The sequence below is a fragment of the Triticum urartu genome, chromosome 2 (assembly GCF_003073215.2).
Source record: "Triticum urartu cultivar G1812 chromosome 2, Tu2.1, whole genome shotgun sequence".
In the NCBI taxonomy this organism is placed as follows: domain Eukaryota; kingdom Viridiplantae; phylum Streptophyta; class Magnoliopsida; order Poales; family Poaceae; genus Triticum; species Triticum urartu.
The window spans coordinates 711,269,060-711,288,837 of record NC_053023.1 but is presented as its reverse complement, the minus strand read 5'-3'; the positions used below and the strand labels follow the sequence as shown (position 1 = coordinate 711,288,837).

At 51.7% G+C, this 19,778-nt stretch overlaps 1 protein-coding gene and 1 pseudogene across 1 annotated transcript; one reads left to right on the top strand and one right to left on the bottom strand.

Annotated features, from left to right (window-relative positions):
* The first annotated feature begins 10,313 nt into the window (after window positions 1-10,313).
* On the top strand, window positions 10,314-11,335 carry LOC125540005 (auxin-responsive protein IAA33-like). The gene is made up of 2 exons (XM_048703566.1): window positions 10,314-10,915; window positions 11,010-11,335. Exons 1-2 carry the CDS (start codon window positions 10,503-10,505, stop codon window positions 11,098-11,100), a joined length of 504 nt encoding a protein of 167 aa, XP_048559523.1. The 5' UTR covers window positions 10,314-10,502; the 3' UTR covers window positions 11,101-11,335.
* A 2,664-nt stretch (window positions 11,336-13,999) lies between these two features.
* LOC125540006 lies at window positions 14,000-16,743 on the bottom strand (annotated as a pseudogene).
* Between the last annotated feature and the right edge of the window lie 3,035 nt (window positions 16,744-19,778).

The following is a 19,778-nucleotide window of genomic DNA, read 5'->3' as shown; positions in this document are numbered from 1 at the left end:
GCCTCCGGTTAATAGGTTAGTCCCAAAAATAATATAAAAATGGATAATAAATCTCAATAATGTCCAAAATAGTAGATAATATAGCATGGAGCAATCAAAAATTATAGATACGTTGGAGACGTATCAATGTTCAGGCTGTCTGGGCCCCCTCATATCCACCCCATATGTGGACATGATACGAGGGCATCAGGTTGTTTCAGGCAATGTGCCACATAGGATTTTGCCCCTCCGGACCACTTTCTCTTTTTGTTTATTTTTCCCTTTCTTTTTGGCTCTCCATCCTCACCAATCATATGCACGTGATCAGACATAAAGGAATAAAAATGAGGGGCATGACTGCATGCGAGGACAATGGCGGCTTGAAACGGATACCATCGTCTTGTAGGACGTCAAATTAGCCAAATCTGGTTGTGGATGCTCTTAGGTGGTTTTTGCATGGTCTTGATCAACACCATGACCCTCAGTTGTTGGTTTGGTTTTTTTTGGCAATACGCGGTATTCAATTTTTCAGGTGCCCTCATGCTCCTCATGGCGCATGTCAGCAGCCTGCCACTCCTTCTCCTGGTGAAGGTAAGCTTGGCGTGCTCATCATCGTCGACCGATAAGCCGCTTGTCCACTTCGCGGAGGTAGAGCTTCATTTTCCGGGGAAGGCATGTTGTGGGAAATGGGAGCCGACAATCATTTAGACTAGACTAGAATAGGGTTTAGTTGAAATATGTTGAAAATGTAATGCATGTGCTCCGGTAGATGAAAATCATCCGGTTTTTTGAAAAATTATCCAAGTTTGAATGAAAAATCGTTGCCTTAGTTAAATTTGCATCAAATTGGTTTACTTTCAGTAAATGTTGTTCAAAATGTCTCCGGACATATGCAACTCACAATTGGACGGTTGTCTCCCGCATCCGTGTCCGTGGGCTGGTCCCCACCATTGCATGGACAGATACGGTGTCTTGTTTGGGGGGTTAAAGTTGGAGATGACGTTGGTTACATCAAATCGCTTCTAAATGTCTGGACCAGACAGTTCGAACACTTTTGTTCATCCAAACAGGGTTACATCAAGTGTCCATAAACACAGACAAATACCCAAAATATCGTAAATCGGACCCAAAATGCAGAAGTGGTTTGGTGGAGTCCAGACACACCACAAAAAAACATGGACCCTCACCACAACCCCACTTTTCCTCCTCTATCTCCTCTCCATCCTCTCACCATTGGACAAGGGGTGGACATTTGATGCACCGGGTTGGATGAAAGCTCCCCTATCCATAGCGTGCGGATGTTTTGTGTGTCCAATTTAATATTCCACCAGGCTAAAAAGAGCATATGCATGACTAGTCAGGTTTAGGATTGACAAAAATATGTGGTTTTAGCGATTCACCAAATAACATCTAGTATAATTACCTTATAGCATCTACAATCGGACTCCTCAAATCCTTCTCATATGTCTGGCGAACAACCCGCTCACAGCCCAGACATGAGAGAGAAGGAAAAAAGGCACCCAACCGGACCCCTCAAATTGTTCTCATATGTTCGGGCTGTCTGTGAACCCTCATATCCATCCCATATGTGGACATGGTACGAGGGCATCAGGGCATTTCGGGCAATGTGCCACATAGGATTTGGCCCCTCCAGACCACTTTCTATTTTTGTTTATTCTTTCCTTTTTTTCTGGCTCTCCATCCTCACCAATCATATGCATGTGATCGGACATATAGGGATAAAAATGAGGGGCATGACTGCATGCGTGGACAATGGCGGCTTGAAACGGATACCATGGTCTTATAGGACGTCAAATTAGCCAAATCTGGTTGTGGATGCTCTTATGTGGTTTTTGCATGGTCTTGATCAACACCATGACCCTCGGTTGTTGGTTCGGTCTTTTGGCAATCCGCGGTATTCAATTTTTTAGGTGCCCTCGTGCTCCTCATAGCCCATGTCAGCAGCCTGCCGCTCCTTCTCTTGATTAGAGCATCAACCAGACCCCTCATCCTCACTTTAAGCGCCCAGGTAGACATCCCGATCAACACCCTAGAGAGAGAGAGAGAGAGAGAGAGAGAGCACGCAATCCCCCCCCTCCCCATTTGGTCTCCATATGTTTGGGCTAACCGCAAACCCTCATACCCAACCCATATTTGGGGAGGATACAAGGATGCCCAGGCGTGTCTGAGCAGTATGCCACATAGGATTTGGCCCACTGCAGACCACCTATTATGTTTCTTGGTTCTTTATTTTTTTTTTCTCTCTCTCCATTCCAACCAATCATATGCATATGATTGGACATATTGGGGGGAAAGTGAAAGTCATAGGTGCGTGCACAAACATATAGGGGCTCAATGCAGATATGCACGGACGCATCCGTAGACGTTTGAGGGTGCAAATTTGGTCATTGTGATTGTAGATGCCCTTTTTACCCTTTTCTTCCTCTTGGTCATCAGATCCGAACGGTGTGTATAGCATAGAAATTATAGTTCAAGTAGGAGATTCAATTAAGTGAGATTCGGAAGGTTGACCCATTCGAATCTCTTTGGCCTTTCTCTTGGCTTCCATCATAGAATATATTAGATGAAGTTATATTAAATTCTTTTAGACTTTGTACTAATTTTAGTATAAAATTGTACTAAAATTGAGACACTTATTTTAGTACGACGGGAGTATAATGAAAAGAACATTTCAGAATGCAACATACGAACCGGCTCTGAGTTTTTGAGCTTCTATTTGTTGGTTTGTTCGTTTTAGTAATTGTTTCATTTTGGGCTGTGAATTTTGCAATATACTTGTTTCGACATACAACTGCTATCTGAAGAGAGAAGTTTTTCTTTTTGCAGGGATTTGAAGAGAGAAGTTAAAAGCGATAGCCAATTAGCCATAGTAATCTGGAAGCAAAAGAGCACCACCCTCGAACGCATGGGTTTCAGAAAACTATAGGCACCGGCCGGCGGCACCGTCACCGCCACCGTCACCGCCCTGGACCGATCTTGCACCGATGCAGCCAGCGAGAAGCGGTGGCGATCCGAGCACGCAACGCAACGCAACACACGCGACCACGCCGCGGCGCCAGATCCCAAGCGCGCTCGCGCGCGCACGAGCGGGGACACCGTCGATGCGCGCGCCGGTCACGCCCGGCCTCCGCCTCGTCGCCCGGGACGCTGGCCGCGCCGCGCGTTTCTCTCCGCCGCTCGCGCGCGGTCGCCGCCACGCCAGCACGGGTGCGTCCGTGCATGGAGCGCGCGCGCGGCAGTTCTTAACTGGGGGGCACTCCGGGAGCTCTCGGACGACGACTACGCTGGACCTGGATGGCCACATTAGAACCACGCACACCGTGCCCGGTCCGCTTGTAGTATAGATGAAAACGAGCACCGGCGTCATCACGTGGTACGTGCATGCACTGCTACGATTGCAGAGAAAGAAGAGGGAAAACGTGGTACACTACTGCTGCTAGTACGTTCTACGTCCTACGTGGTACGGCCTAGCTACGAGCCACAACATCCGATCCGTCCGTCTTAACTACTCCTACTGTAGCCACCACTTGCAGCTTAGCTGGTCCACGACGTAGGCGACGTGCGTACGTGCACCTCGCATGTGGCGCGAATAAGTAACATCAAATCCGCCACAGTGTTCTCAGGTCAATAAACAACATCAAATCTGCCACTAAAGCGGCAGCCGGTGGCGTTGGGACAAAGCTAGACCGACCTACCTATCTCTCTCTCCCCCCCTCTCTCTCGCCAAGATCTATCGCCGTGCACGTGAAAACGCATAGAATAATGGATTTAGCTACTCCCATGCGTGCGAGAGACACTTTGTGCATGCACCCCATGTCGCGCAAAAAAGAGAGGGCGCCTAGCTTGTTTTGTAAGAAAACGAGGCATTTCCTTTCAGACAACTCGGACACAACATCGATCATCTGGAACATGCTAGTTTATCATTTCTAAAACCAGGGAGTCAGAGACCACCGCCGGCCTATCGTTGGGTGGGTGTGGACTCCATACGGAAGTAGGTAACTGCTGATAGTTACAAGCGGAGCTACACCCTGTATGGCATCTTGAATGCAGTCTGCAGACTCTCAAATCTCCCCCATATGTTCTTTGCAGGAATCCAGACATTTTTTGCCGTCCGGTGCTATCTGTAAATGTCCGGACACTTATCCAGAGATCCAAAGTTTTCCAAAGTAGAAGTAAAATTTGGAGGCTTTGGAAGAGTCCAAACATCCGTCTAGCCAACCAAAAGCCACCTTATCGGACATAGGACATCCTCTCTTTCTCCTCACCACGACATGCATATGCATAGAAGCACATCTAAAAGACATGATTGGATGACTGACTTCTACATCAGTATTCGTGGAAGAGTTCTCCGGTCCGCAAATAAATAGTGTGTCTGTTTTAGGAGTCAGCGTTGAAATTGCCCTTAGAGCATCTACAGTCAGGCGCCTCAAATCCGCTTCATATAGCCAGACAGGCCGCCCTCTCACTGTTCGGTCATGATTTTTTACCCAGACGGCCCCCTCAAAAAGTCCTTCAATACCCGGGCTGATCGGTACCCCTCATAACCAGCCCAAATATGGGGTGGATATGGGGACGTCCGGGCACGCCCGTCACGTCGGACTTCACCCATGCTGGCCCACCCGACCTCACATATGTATTCCTCCATATCCGCTCTTCGGACCAAACCCTAGACACTTCACTCCACTCCCCTTCACTTCCCTCCGCCACCCAAACTCGTCTCCAACTCCTTCCGGCCGTCTCCGGCACGGCGGGCAGCGGATCCGAGTACTTCACCTCCAGATCTGTGGACCCCGAGCTCATCCCACACGGCCCTAAAAAGGAGATGGCTGTCCGGCTTGCGCTCTGACACGCCCGGGAGGAGGCACATGCACGAAAGCGCTCGGACTCCTTCCATCGAAAATCCATTGCCTCCGCCCAAATGGCGCATGGATCCGACACTAGGCCAGCCATAGCTGCCTCGCCGGAGACCGTGCGGTCCATCAGGCGTCTAAATGCCTTGGCGGATGCGCAACCCCTTCGTTGGCGCGCCGAGCATCGGGGCATGCCATGGGCCTCGTCTGACGAGAACATGGCACGGCGTGCCCGCCGGGCCAGGCACCGGGCGTGGGAAGCGGTGGCAGCCCTCGCGGCGGTGGACGTCGGTGAGGCGGAGTCGCATTCTCCGGCGCCCCGTATGGCGCATCAGTCCGGGCGCCGCAACCGCATCGTGGTGGACGTCGGCGGCTCGTCTCAGGATGAGTCCGTCATCGATCTGATGTCCACCGGCAACCAACGGGTTCCGGGCTCCGACGAGGAAGAATAGGGCATGGGAGACGGTGGGGCCTTGAGTCCCGTGAGCCAGCTTGTCTCCCAGGCCCTACTCTACCTTGCCGGCGACCGGACCAACACTCTGAGGGGCGCAGCCTACTGCCGGACATGGCCACAGCGGAGCCGGGCGAGTGGGGAGCGGAACCGGACGAAGCTCCACTCAAAGATCGTTGTGTTGCATGTAATAATATGGATTTGAGGGTTCTAATTTGAGGTATCCAGATGTGGAATGCATTTCTTGATGCGTGATCGGTCACTGTTCGCGGATGTGCGCCCGCGGATGTTTGAGGGGTCGGATTTGCCATGTCCGGCTGTAGATGCTCTTACATGTAGAAATCAAATATTGTTCCCACAAAAATAATGAAGCACTGTGTATATATAGTAAATCAACAGAGGTACTGTACCGACGGACGAGTGCGGCCGGCCCGTTGAGATGGGTTTGCAAGCCACGACTTGGGAGAAAACGACACACAATGTACGTACGTACTGCCCAACGGCCATCGCGAAAGACACGGGCCCTCCTCTAGACGCCTCTCCGACTCTGCGGAACAAAGTTGCCGGCGCACTGCAGTCCCGGCAGTGCGCGTACAGGCATACTGTGCATGAGCTAGATCTGTACGCTCAGCACTCCGGTCCCGGCGGTGCGGCATGCATGCAGGCACGCTCCCTCGCTCGCTCGGGGAATTCATACTACAGCCTTTTCTTTTCTTTGGGAAATCCAGACACAACATCGATCATGCACCCGGTTGCAGTTGGAACGGATGTCAATTTCTAAATAAGAGACCACCGCCTAGCTAGAGTGCTGCTATGCAGACGATACATGTTGGACGATAGTGCAAATCAAACCATCCATGCAAAAAACTAGGTGCAACACAGCCACTCGATTAAACATATCGTGCGTGGATCGTTCAGCAGTATCGTGCGTGATCCGTGGACTCCAACATGTATCGTCTGCATAGCAGCACTCGCCTAGCTATCGCCTAGATGTCAATTTCTAAATCCAGACACAACATCGACCATCAAAGAATCCAACAACGGGGACACCAGGAGCGCACAAAACGACGCCTTCAATAATGATATCGAAGCCATGGCGCCATCGTCGTCTGATCCGAAGAATCAGACCCAGGGCTTTCCCTGGTGCTCCAAGAGGGGCGCAGAGAGAGGCCATGGCAACTCCTAACGCCTCCAAGGAGGGGACGGCACAAACCAGAGTCGTTGCTGTCAGCATCGGCAAGCCGAGCAGAGATTTCTCCGTGGCCTAGCTCTGAACAATTTTATAGCCGTCGGATCAGGAACTGGGAATCGGAGGTCAAGATGTGGGTCGAACACTGCCACCACAAGAAGGGAAGCCGCGTCGAACGCGCGAGCCTCGGATATGACAAAGGGGATGGACCATCGAGGTGCTTGGGGTTGGGGAGGCGGCAGGCGGGAAGGACAACACAGGGGACGCGACGGCGGCAGGTGACACTGGCAATCCAGGAACTCGAAGGGGATTCCAGGCTCCCGAGGTCGAGGCCACCAGGAAATCGGCAAGCCAAAGAGGACCGAAGAAGACGTAACGTACACAGTGTCGGGGCTAGTGCCGCTCAAGAAGGGACACCGACAAAACCATGGACACTGGAGAATGTAGGTCCAGGGCTGCCAGGGCCGGAGCCGCACCGACAAGGGGCCCACCGCAAGAGCACAAACACACGATGAACACTAGGTCGACGCCACCATGGGTCGCCACTACTGGGGAGGTACCACTAGAAAACTCCCCAAGAGAACCACAACCCCCGAGCCATGGCCGCAGATCGAAAGAGGAAGAGCGTTGTCGTGGCGCCAACAAGGGCGCTCGACTCGGCCCAAGAGCCTCGCCCCCATCATCCTGGGATCCGACGCTGCCATCACCATGCGATGCTAACGGGAGTCAGATCTGGCGCTGGAGCACACGAGGGCCGAGGAAACTCACCGATGCCAGGTGTAGGAGCAGCCGAAGGCATGGGAAGGGGAAGCAAGGGTCGATGGAGTTGCGTCGGCGTAGGGTGTAGCGAAAGTCGACGGGCAGGGAGGAGGGGGCTGGAAGCCGAAGCCAGTTGAGGTGCGTTGCCACCACCTTCTTGGGAGCCACGCGGCTTCACCGCCACTCCTCCGGTGACGACGAGGAGATATTAGGGGAGGGGAGGGGAGGGGCTACGACCGTGCTAGCTAGGGTTCCCCGCCGCCGCAAGGGAAGGCGGCACTAGCTAGATATCAATTTCTAAATCAGAGTTCACGCGGTTAGTTTTTCTATCTTCAAATTATGTACATACCTAACTAAAGATGTGGTAAATAAAGAGACGTACGTCCCATTGAGATCGGTTTGCAATTGGGAGAAAACGACGACACTTAAGAGCATCTGCAGTTGGGCACCTCAAACCGGTCTCAAACACCAAGGCGAGCGGACCCTTTACTGTGCGGTCAAAAAAAGACCCACCCTGACGCCTCAAACCGGCCTCAAATGCTTGGGCTATCCGGCATCCCTCATATCCAGCCCAAAAGTACGGTAGACATGTGGCGTCTTGGGCACACCCTGGTTTGTCCGCCACGACGGCTTGGCACACCCCTGCCCCCATAAATATCCCCATTCGGAGAACCCTTGACTGGAGTCAATTCGTCAGCCTACTCCACTCCCTCTTGTGTCCACTCCACACCCCGAGTCCCCTGTAGTGGCGGAGCTAGATAAAATCTGTCGTGGGGGCAAGACAAAATATGATTGTTTTAAATGTCAAAGGCTAAAAATCCTCATCTAGGCCATCCAACAAAAAGAAAAATCTCCAGATATTTGTTTATAGCTGGGGCAATGGCCTCCTCGGTCTAACACATAGCTCTGATGAAGTGGAAAAACAACTTCACAATTCTTTTAATAGAAGCGTCACCATTTGTTTAGATATGGAATATAGTATCTATGGGGAGTAGAGATGGGTTGTATTAGGTTTGGCTGAAGTCTGAATTATATGCCGTTCGGATGAAATCTAGTCTTCTACCACCTTCATTCCATAATGTAGTGTGTCCGCGTTTTCTGAGATCTAAATTTGACTATAAATTTAACAAACGAAACCGATTGTGGCGGAGCAAAAATTATATCACTGAATTCATATCGAAGATACGAATTCAATGATATACTTTTTGTGGCGTATAACTCATATTTTGTTGCTAAAATTAAGGATCAAAATTAGAAAAAAAAATGTATGAAGTGATGTTGTATAAAAAAACGAAGAGAGCAATTGTGAACGGAGGGAGTACCAGATAGCAAAATAAGCCAATGGGTGGTGTCTTCGGTGATCCAAGGCCCTCTTCGATGTCTGTTCCTAGTTTGTTGATCTAGTAGATTACTGGACATGAAGACTGAATATGAGGTACATGACTGCGGACGCAGCAAAATAAGGGTGTTTGATCGTTCTCGGGCGTTTGAGAGACCGGGTCAGCAATATACTGTTGAAGATGCTCTAAGGGCGGCCACACGTACATACCTACAAACAGCGGAAGAAGGGCCATAGATCACCGAAGACACGGCCCCTCGGCTCGATCGGCGTCTTCCTCCCGATGCTTGCGCGGAACAAATTAAGCTGTCTCCGCACAGTGCACGCAGGCGTACGTGCACGCGCACTGTGCGTACTCGGCACTGCCTGTACACTGCAGCCCCGGCAAGGCGGCATGCAGGCACGCCGCTCGCCGGATCCGATCCATCATCCATGCATGCAGTGCAGGGACGTACGTACCACTCATCATTCCTCCTCCTACGTCTACATGCGTCCATGTCCACATGCACAGGCATAAATGATGAAACCGAGCAGCTATGGCTTAACTCCTGCCCCCTGCTACCCATGAACAGCACCTCGTCGTCCCGGGCGGACAAAATAGCTCAAGGCAGAGAAACACGCGCGTCAGGCTCCATTATTACCCCGCACTGTTCCACCAAACAAAGACCACGTACGTACCACTAGGCATGCAACAGAATCACTCCGCTTAACTGTCGGTGCGCACTAATAGCATCGTCCACCATCCATCCATCTAGCTGCCGTTCTGCCCCGTCATTAAGCCGGGTGTTACTACTCACACATGCTTCCATATCACACCCCGCAAAGAAACAAAAAAAAAACATGCTTCCATGTCACATTATCACACATGCATGCACCGGCACGTACGTACCGGCCGGGCGCCGGAGCGAGAGATCACGAGCAATCAACCAACAAACCAACCAACGCGGCCGCTACGATACGGCCGGGGGCACACGACCACGTACCCTACGGGGGTAGTGGTGGCATGGCACGGTGGGCGCCGTGCATGGCGGCGAGATGCATGGCAGCAGGACCGAGCGACCGGCGGAGGGTCAAACGCCGAGCAGGCCGATCGGCAACCACGTCGCTTCTCACGGATCGTGAGAACAAACCCCCGCGTCCGCCGCTCCCACTATTCAACCCTCGCGTGCACGCGCGCGCGGCCGGGCTCCGCTCCCCGGGCGAGCACACGACCATCTATGCCCAGCAACAGCACCAAGCTGTGCCCGATCTGCGCCTTGTTTATGTCTCCGTGCCTCGGGTTGCTCCGCAAGATAACGATGTGTATATATATGTGTGTGTTTGTGTGTACCGTCGTCGCTCTCCTTTTCTCACCTCGCAAGCAACCCCACTGGCACTTTGGCGATTTCATCAAGCTGTTAGGAGGATTTCCATGTCAGCTCTTTCCATGGGTTTCGCTGTTTGTACCAGTTGCCCTTCATCATGCATGGTACGTATCAGAGTTAACTAACACGTGTAGAACTGGTGCTTCTGAGAACGTGTGGCGCCAAATGCTTGCACGAGCTATTCTACTAGAGGTTCTAGGAATTTGTTAGGCATGGTGTTGGTGTTATACACCGGTGCACGGCAGCCAGCGCTCGCTGGTCGCACAAAGTCGTACGTGAAAGCGTTTTTACGTGTAGGAATATTTCGGTGAATTGTTAAATGGAGGAAGTTGCAACCCTAGCTAGTAGCTAGAGCTCAGTCTCAGTCCCATCATCCATCCATCGCCGGCTTGGCCGCCTATAAATCCTCCCGCACTTCGCCGCAAAAGAACACAACTGACAATCAAGACCAGTCCACTAAACCCCACACGCAACCGCCCACCACAAACCCCGGCCGCCGGCCGGCCCGCGAGTTCGACCGAGTCCAACGAAGATCAGTTCCGTTCCGGCCATGATGAGCGGCGGCGGCAGTGGCAGCGGCAGCGGCAGCGGCGCGGGGCCGAGCAGCTCCAGCTTCGAGCGGCACGCCAAGCGGCGGCCCCCGGCGACGCCGGCGTCGGACCAGCAGCGGAAGCTGCTGCGGCTGTCGATGCAGCAAGGGCAAGGGGAGGAGGACGCGCTGGCGGCGGGCGTGGTGCCGCCGGTCACCGTGGTCCTGGACGGGCGCTGCATCTGCCACCGCATCCACCTCAGCGGCCACACCGGGTACCGCAGCCTCGCGGGCGCCCTCCGCCGCATGTTCGTGGACGACGCGGCCGAGGGCGACGACGACGGGCTCGACCTCTCCAATGCCGTCCCCGGGCACGTCGTGGCGTACGAGGACATGGAGGACGACCTCCTCCTCGCCGGCGACCTCAACTGGAAGTAAGTAATCCTCACACTTGAACACCGGTTCACTTGTGACATTGATTTCCTTACCGAATTCTCGTGTCGTTGGTTTTTGCCCGTTGTGTCGCAGGGACTTCTGCCGTGTGGCGAAGAGGATCCGGATCATCCCGGCCAAGTCGACGACCCGAAGGATCAAGCAATGCGGGGGCGCGGTGAACTAGCTAGCCAGCCACGCCCGGTGAACCACAGGTGTAATTAAGCCATACCTCTGCAGCTCCACTCCGCTCTCAGCTCAGCCCAGCTCAACTCCGGCGAAAAAAAGATCAAGCCCGGCCGGCCCGTCGTCAACATCTCCCTAAAAATCAGTCGAAATCCTCGATCCAACCTTTTTCCATTTTTCGCTGCATCAAAAGTTCAATGTCGCATCTCACAATGAAAAGAGAAAAGAGAGATCAATTTTCTGTTGGTGCGAGAGACAAGAAAGCTAGCTAGCATAGGATGCGTGTCGTCCGATGCCCAGTGTCGCTAACCGGAGCACTGTGCCGGCGTCAAATCGCCGATCCGACCCAGCACGCACGGCACGTCGCTCTCGACGTGACTCAGCGACCGCGCCCCCTCGCCGTGTGTTTTTATCGCGAAAGCTCAGCCCGGGCGGTTGGGATCTCCCTTTTGAGCGCCACGTCGTTGAAGTGCGAACAGTGATGCGGATGCGCGTAGCCGTCGCCGGGCACGTTACGTGCGCCGAGGCGCGATCGGACGTACGTGGAGCTGGCGGCCGGCCGGGACGGAATGTCGTGCGCCCGTGCGCGCGGTTCACCGCCGGATCGATGGATCGGCACGTACGCCACTCCACGTGTGGGTGGGAGCACGTACGCTACGTACGATTACTACGGCGTCGGCGTCGCTCGTAATGAGCGCTGCTGCCTGTTCAATTACTGCGGCGGCGACGACGGCGACGTCGATCGTGGCCGGGCGGCCGGGAGTGTGACACAACGAGCCGCGACGCGCACGCGCACAGTTGATTGGAGACTTGACGGCCATGGATCGCCGAGGCAGCATGACTGTCATCCACACTCCACAGCATGGAAATTGGTAGACCAGATCGACCACCCTGCTGGCACCATTATTGCTTCCCGGTAAAATGGGCGGAGATCGGTGGTGTGCGTTGCGTGCATGCCCTTGGATCAACGATCATGTGGGGAATCATGTCTCAGTTCTTGTCGCGTGTGTGCGTGCGTGATGGCTCTGATCTGTTTTTTCAACATAGTAGCTCCGTCTCATGATATAAGAGCGTTTTTAACACTAATATAATGTCAAAAACGTTCTTATATTATGGGACGAATGAAGTATATTTTTACACCCATGATACAAATCTGCTGGTTGCACAAAATAAGAAGGGGAATGTCTACTCTCGAGAAAAGAAGAAGGGGAACGTATTCGTTTTTTGTATGCAAACGTTCGTTTTCATTGATTCCAGTTATAAAAACTAACTACCCGAAAAAGAAATGTCGGTAATAAAAACTATACTAGAAGACCAAACTTGTACGATTTGAAATTACCCTGTGACAACCTAAAAATCGCTCACAACAACGTGGGTGGCACACCCCTTGGAAGGCGAGCTGTCGAACCAATGTTTCATTGTCGTATTAGGGAAGAAGACCAGAGCACAAGTTTGCTGTAGTGAGAAAACAACATGATAGAGGTGGTGTGTATTGGTTTAGTCGAAATGCTGGTGCTAGCCTTCCCCTCGGTGGATAAGCCAAACTCTCCTCTCTAGGCTTCGTCGGCAAGCATGTAAATTCGTCTCCTTTCTGTCCGTAGCTTGGTGACCGGTGACGGGTGGGAAACCCCGATGCCTGCACTTTGGGAACTAGTTTAGGTTAGGTTTTCTTTAGTCCGAGCAAGTGCGGGCTCGGGCGGATGTTGATGCTTCTTCACGGAGTTTGTCTTTAGCGCTCTGATCCTCCTTGAGTTCGTCCATCTGGATATGGTTGATGGAGCTCCGGCGTAGATTGTTATCGTCTACTTGGGGCAGCGAGGCTAGGGTTTCTAGTCATGCATGTGCGACGATGAGATTTAGTGTCAGTTGCTTCAAATTTATGCAAGGGTGCAAAGACGACTGCAGCTACGGGTCACTGGTCCTTAGGATACGTGCACAAAGACTTCCCGGTTGTTATCGACAACGTCAAGCCGAATCCTGTAGAGGAGCGGCGATAGCGGCTCGTTCTGGTGGCGGTGGTGGCCGTTCGGTCGTATAATGGTCTCGCTGTAATTTTTATTATATTTGAGGTGCTTTGTATTTTATCCGTAACTTAATATAAGATGTTTTTTTGACACAAAAGAGTAAATTTAATGAACTTCTATAATAATTTTGGATCTTTTTAATAAACAAAATGTTGGAGCTAGCAAGCGTAGGATCACAAATGTGATAAAACCGTTGATTAGATGGGCTAGCTGCTCGATGAGCCCGTCGCAGTCTTGTACGTGCCTTGACCGGTGTATATTCTGGATACCACACACGGACGAAGAGATCGAACAGGACCTATCTGTCAGTCAGTCAGTCACAAGCAGGGGGTGTGAAGTCGCCGTCCAATCCCTGCATGCACGGGCGGACGACGGGGCAGTCGGCATCACGCGGCGTGCTGGGCGATCTGACTTTCCCCTCGGACTCGGGGCGGCAGCTAGCGGGCGACGAAAAAGAAGCGCGCGCACGTACGGCGTACCGGCTGACGAACATGCTTGGGGTTGAGACTCGGAGGAGCCATGACGCCACGAGAGTGACAGAGGACTGCGACCGTGGATCCGGCCGTGAACACGACGACCAAACGTCGATGAAATCCATACGTCTTTCGGATCCCCAGAGTCAACAATGTCTGGGTCGGCAGAGGGTGAGGTCACTCTGATTCGGATGCGGCACTAGAGGGTACGTATATTTCTTCGCAATCTTCACTTTTCCTTCCGGTAATGGACCATGGATCCATCCACCTAATGCGTTTTTCTTTTAAAAAAATACTCCCTCCGGTCCAAACTAATTGACGCAGGCGTGCCAACCAAGCATGTTCCCAGAGTCTTGAATCACCAACTTTCACCAGGCAACAGCCTAATCAAGGCTGCCAAAAATATTGGAATTACAACTTCCGATTGATTGATTGATTGATTTGTCTACATCACGTGACAGCAGTGAGTGTCGCCTAAACTCTAAGCTAGAGTTCATCATGCGGCATAAAAATCGCCATATGTCACAAAAACAAGCAGTTATCTTCATCACCGTGGCCATCCGTGAACCCTCTGTGCTGTGGGGGACTCTTTGGAGATGATGTCTTGTAAGTCCTGCGGCGTTAGCACCTTCGTAGAAGGCATCGTGGTCGGACAGCGCTGTTTCTAGCTCTGTGTGTTGGACCGTAAAGTGGTCTCCAAGGGCCGCGGTTATCCCCTCGGTCAAGACTGACCGTGATGGCATGTACCCGTACGCGGCACGGGAAATCTGTGTGGTTTCTCACCTGAAAAATAAGTTATGCATTTAGTTTGGAGATGGCCATTACTGAACGAGTGACACTGTTTCTGACTTTCTAAAATCAACACCTATTTTCATTAGAACAGAAATTTCCCAGATCAGCCCGTCATCACAAAAGTAATAACAATGCCATCATACATATGCAAGACTGGGATTTACTCAACGGTCATTCTACCACTTGGGGATCAAAGCTAACCGGCCAGGGTTTCGACAGAAATAAGCCGATTCCTGGGGAGAAATGCTGTTTGCTGGCACTAAATTTTGCATGGTGTTTTGACTTTTGAGCAATGCCAGACCTGCCGCCAAAAGGTGGTGGTAAACAAGTATGAACTACTCAACTCAGTGCTTTCAGCTACATGATTGCCAGATGGCTAAATAATTGAACCATTTGCAGAAAAAGCAGGAAAATCAAAGAAAGCTGAAGTGGGTGGTAGGAATGCTAGAGCAGAGAGCAAATGTAGTCTTTCGTGCAGTCCAAGACTGGCGTTTTGGTGTGCTCCGGATAGGGTGAAGATTTGAAGAAAGTCAACATGTGCGAAGACCCTGTTGGAGCAGCTCCTCTTGGTTATTTGCGGTCTTAGATGGCTGTGCTCAATGTCATGGCTGGTTAAAAATGTGCTTTGCTTTTCACTCTTTCTGTGGCTTGTTAGTTGGTTGACTGTATTAGTATAAGCAGCGTCTCAAACATTGCTTTTTATCTTCCTGGGCATCTGCTGATGGTGATCTGAAGTCCCAAGTGGATTTCATTCCATGTTCAGCTTGTAGCTGGTTAGATGCTCTAGGATATCTAGTGAGTGCTGTCTTTTGTTTTCTGTTTAGTACTACTCCCTCCGTTCCTAAATATTTGTCTTTCTACAGATTTTAACAAGTGACTACATACGGAGCGAAATGAGTGAATCTACACTCTAAAATATGTCTATATACATCCGTATGTGGTAGTCTATATGAAATCTCTAAAAAGACAAATATTTAGGAACGGAGGGAGTAGTTGAAAGACTTGGTGGTTTCTGACAAATGAAATCGGATGGAAAACCCTCTTTTCAAAAATAAAATGTCATATGTGATTCCATGGATTAGTTTTAATCAATCTATGTAAAGTCGCAGACTACATGGATCAGTTTAGTAGATTCCAGATTTGGGATGCAACTAGTCAAAATTCAAAACATGCCCACTGGGATACCCTGAGACATTTCGAGACCTTAATACAAACAATAAAATAAAATATAGAGGAAAAAGAAGATGAAAGATTGAGTAAGTTCAGTACAGGAATTCAAGAATAGTGAGTGCACACCGCTATATAAATGGTAGACGCAAATGCATAATCAAAGGCCTGATTAGGAATAATGATAATGTTTCATCGACTAAAATAAAACAACTCCATTGTAAAATTAAAGTGGCAAGTGATGAAATACTCTGCTAATTGGACATACCATTTTCACAGAGATGAAATTCGCTGAATACATGAAACACTTTACCATACAGCTGGCATGTCGCGAGGAAACGGCTGCAACCCAGCGACATCAGTCTTGTTGCATACGAAGGTGATGAATAGTGTCCCCTGATCAACAATGACAGTGCCACCTCCACTGAACCGCCTTACCACCGGCACATGATCTCAAAGCACCGGCTGTATCTCAACGAGCTCAGAGACCTTCCTGTTAGCACGAAAACCCATATGAACAACCACACTAGGTACGCAGGAACAAAGGCAACATACTGGAGGCACCGCGAGGACATTACCCAGAGACACCCATGACAATGGTGGGCGGAGCCGTGCCATCATTGACGATGCACCAGTTATCGCTGGTGCGGTGCAGTAGCCTTTCCTCCAGGGTGGAGGTGCTGCAGGATGGGCGCACCGCCCGCCCATGGTGACCAGCCTCATGAGTGGCCGCGCCACGCTCCTCTCGATGACAGACCCAAAGGTCATTCTTGACGATGTGTCGTCTCTCGCTGAGGCCAGAGGGAGGAGAAAACGCTTCAGAGCCGCATTTCTCCGAACACCTGGTGCGCGCGCGTCGCCTCCTGAGTCCTGAGTGGCAGATGCCACACCCAGATATCTGCGAAGGGGGAGGGGATGAGGGACGACGGGGACCGGCTGGTCGACTGCGCGAGGCCGGGACTGAGGTCTGAGGACAGCGGCGCGGGCGAGCAACGGCGGGCAGGAGGCGGAGGACGACGGTGACTTGCGTCGTTGAGACCTTGCCCCTCACTCCGAGTCCGCCAAATGCCGACGGCGGAGTCGTTCACTCACTTCTCCTTTCGATAATAGGCAGTGGGCCCAAGTAACCCGAGATCAACGGCCCAGCATAATTAACCGAGATTTAACTCTTTCATTTTCTTGCCGAGAAGCGAGGTGATACTCCTACAAGAGGAGTTTCACGCTGTCTATCTACAGTTTTGAGGCTCCTATTATCGATGATTGTTACTCATACGTAATCGGATCTTGCTCATGTGATCTTTGAGCATTGCCCACATCACCACGTTATGCTTCAAGTAAAAATTGCATCACCAAAAAATGTTTTTTTATATCATCATAAAAAATCATAAACTCCAACAAATGATGTAAAATAGTATTTGCACTAACGGACCGGCTCCACAACTTCATACATATTTGAACCAAATAACATCAAAATCATCTCAAATAAATCAAGAATCATCTTAAAATCATAAATCATCTAAAAAATCATAAAATAAATCATCATCAATATTAGAAGATGGGAGCCGTGCCGGTCACAGAGGCCTCTCCTCCACCTCGTTGACGCATGCGTGTCGGGGGCTGCCCGTAATTTCAACGAGGCGACACCGACCGAAGCAGCGGCCGCTCGGCTCGTTTGCGACGATTGCGCACCTGCCTGCGGTAACTCCGGCGGCAAGACGACCTACGCCGGACGACAACAACGAGCACCAGTAGCCGTCACGGTGTCGACGCTCCAGCCAACAGCCGAATCGGCCAAACTCCGCACGGCGACGGATCTAAAACAGCACGGCGGCGGGACCTCCGGAGGCCTTCCGGGTTGACGGGGGTGAGACGTTGGGGTCGCGGCAGACTCAGGGGAGGACGGACGAGCGGCGGCCGTCGTTGGGTGGAGAAGCGGGCGCGCGGTGGAAATATTTCATGTGGCAATTGGGGCAGCACGTAATTTGCTTGAGCAACCTAAGTGATGCAAATTTGCATCACTTGGTGCCCTATTTTGCATTACGGAGAAAACTCAAGTAATTTAGTTTTGCATCTACTCATCCGTTGAAGCATCATTTTTGTGTCTTCATGACGTAAAAAATCAGTTATTTTTACATCTACTACATCCTCTATAGAGATGATTTTAGCTTGGCTTGCTTGTTAAATCTCTCCTCTCTTTCCTCCTTGACACGAAAAGTGTTCCACTCGTTTTTGTAATTTCAGTGTCTTGGTTTGGGCTGTGTGGTGATGGCAGCAGTGCCCTCGATATGCGAAGGACCTCAGCCCCCCAACGTCTTTGAGGTACATGATCTCGAAGCACAGACTAGTTCTAGAAGTAAAACTAACCATTGCAATTCTCCAAACTTCTTCGACCAAAGTCTTAAACTGGATTAAGTGGCTAGATTGCTTGCCACCTCGAGTATTTGATAAAAAAACTACCACATTTCACGTCATCATCTTACTGAACTACCATATTCAAAAAAGTGACTGGAAACTCCAGTTTAATACTAATTTTATGACAAAAAACTACCACTTTCATAAAATAGCCATTTTAGACGATTTAAACACGTTTATGACAGAAGGGGCCCGTTTGTTAGGGCTGACGTGGCGGAAATCGTCAACTCTGTTTATTTTGACTGTCATGTTGACCGTTATGACGAGTGAGGCCCACATGTCATTCTTCTTCTTCCTCCTCCTCTTTCCATGTCTGACATTTTAACAAACACTTCATGTGCATCATTCGAGCACGCATGTGGTCGGGCAGGGCGTCGCCGCTCCTCCGCCGTCGCATCCACCCAGCCCGTTGCCGGAGTGGTCCGTCCATAACAAAGACCTCATCCTCCGCGCGAAAGAAGCCGGCTTCGGCGCCCTCAGGCCAGTGCTCGCCTACGCCGCCCATGGGCACCTCCTATCCTATGCTCCGCGCCCTCCTCCTCCTCGTCTTCTTCTCGACGGCCGGCGTCCACAACGCGTCCAGCTCCGGCGTCGCGCCCTGCCGATGAACCTCGGGTGGAGCGCGCGACGTGGCAAGAGGCCTGGCATACCTCCACGACAAGAAGTACATGCACGACAACGTGAGGGCCAGCAACATCCTCCTGGACGCGGACATGGAGCCGCTGCTGGCCGACCTGGGCATCCACCGGCTGGTCCACGGCACCGGGGACAGAAGGATGAAGCCGGCGGGGCAGTTCGGGAGCAAGCGGTCTGCCAAGAGTCTGCCGGACCTGTTGCCGCCGCCGCCCAAAGCAGGAGGAGGGGCGAGCCCGTTGGCCGGCGCCGGGCCTTCCTCCTCCGCCGAGGCAGCCGCACACTACCAGGCACCGAGGCGGCCAAGAACCCGACGAAGCCGAGCGCCGAGTGGGACATGTACTCGTTCGGCATGGTGCTGCTGGAGCTGGTGGCCGAGCGCGCGCTGACGAGCGTGGAGCTCTGCCAGTGGGCGGCGGGGGAGGACAAGGGGCAGCAGACGTTCCTGCTGGCCGACGCGGCATTGCGGGGGGAGATGGAGGGCAGGGAGGAGACACTGGCGAGCTGCCTGAGGCTGGGGTTCGCGTGCCGCACCGCGGATCCCGTCTCCTTCCTCCAACTAGGCTACTCCTGCCGCTCCGCGCACGGCGTGCCAGAGCTTGCGGCGCTCGCGACCAGGCTCGCGGCGGCCAACGCCACGGCGCTAGCAAAGCTTGCAGACAAGGCCACCGGCGACACGGTAGGGCGAGCTCCGTGTCCTTGAGAGCGTGCCCATGCTCTGTTTCACCACGCGGGTACGAACACCAAGTGTTTGTTGAAATGCCTGAGAGAGAAAGAGGATGAGGAAGAAAAAGGCAGATGCTGACATGTGGGACCCACCTGTAATAACGGTCAATCTAACCGTCGAAATAAACAAAGTTGACTTTTCCGCCACGTCAGCTCTGACACGCGGGTCCCGCAGATCATAAACAGGTTTAAAATCATAAAAACGGTCGTCAACTCAATTTGATAGTTTTTTGTCATAAAATTAATATTAATCTGGTGTAAATTGGGACGATGACGTGAAATGTGATAGTTTTTTGTCAAATACTCTGCCACCTCACATCCATGGTTTCAGCCTCCCAAACCGCATCTAGTAATATCCTCATGTCCGCATCGAGTCATCAACCTCCAACCCTTCAGCAGCTGACGTGTTGCTTTCAGCTCCCATCCAAACAGAGACATTTGCTGCGACAGAG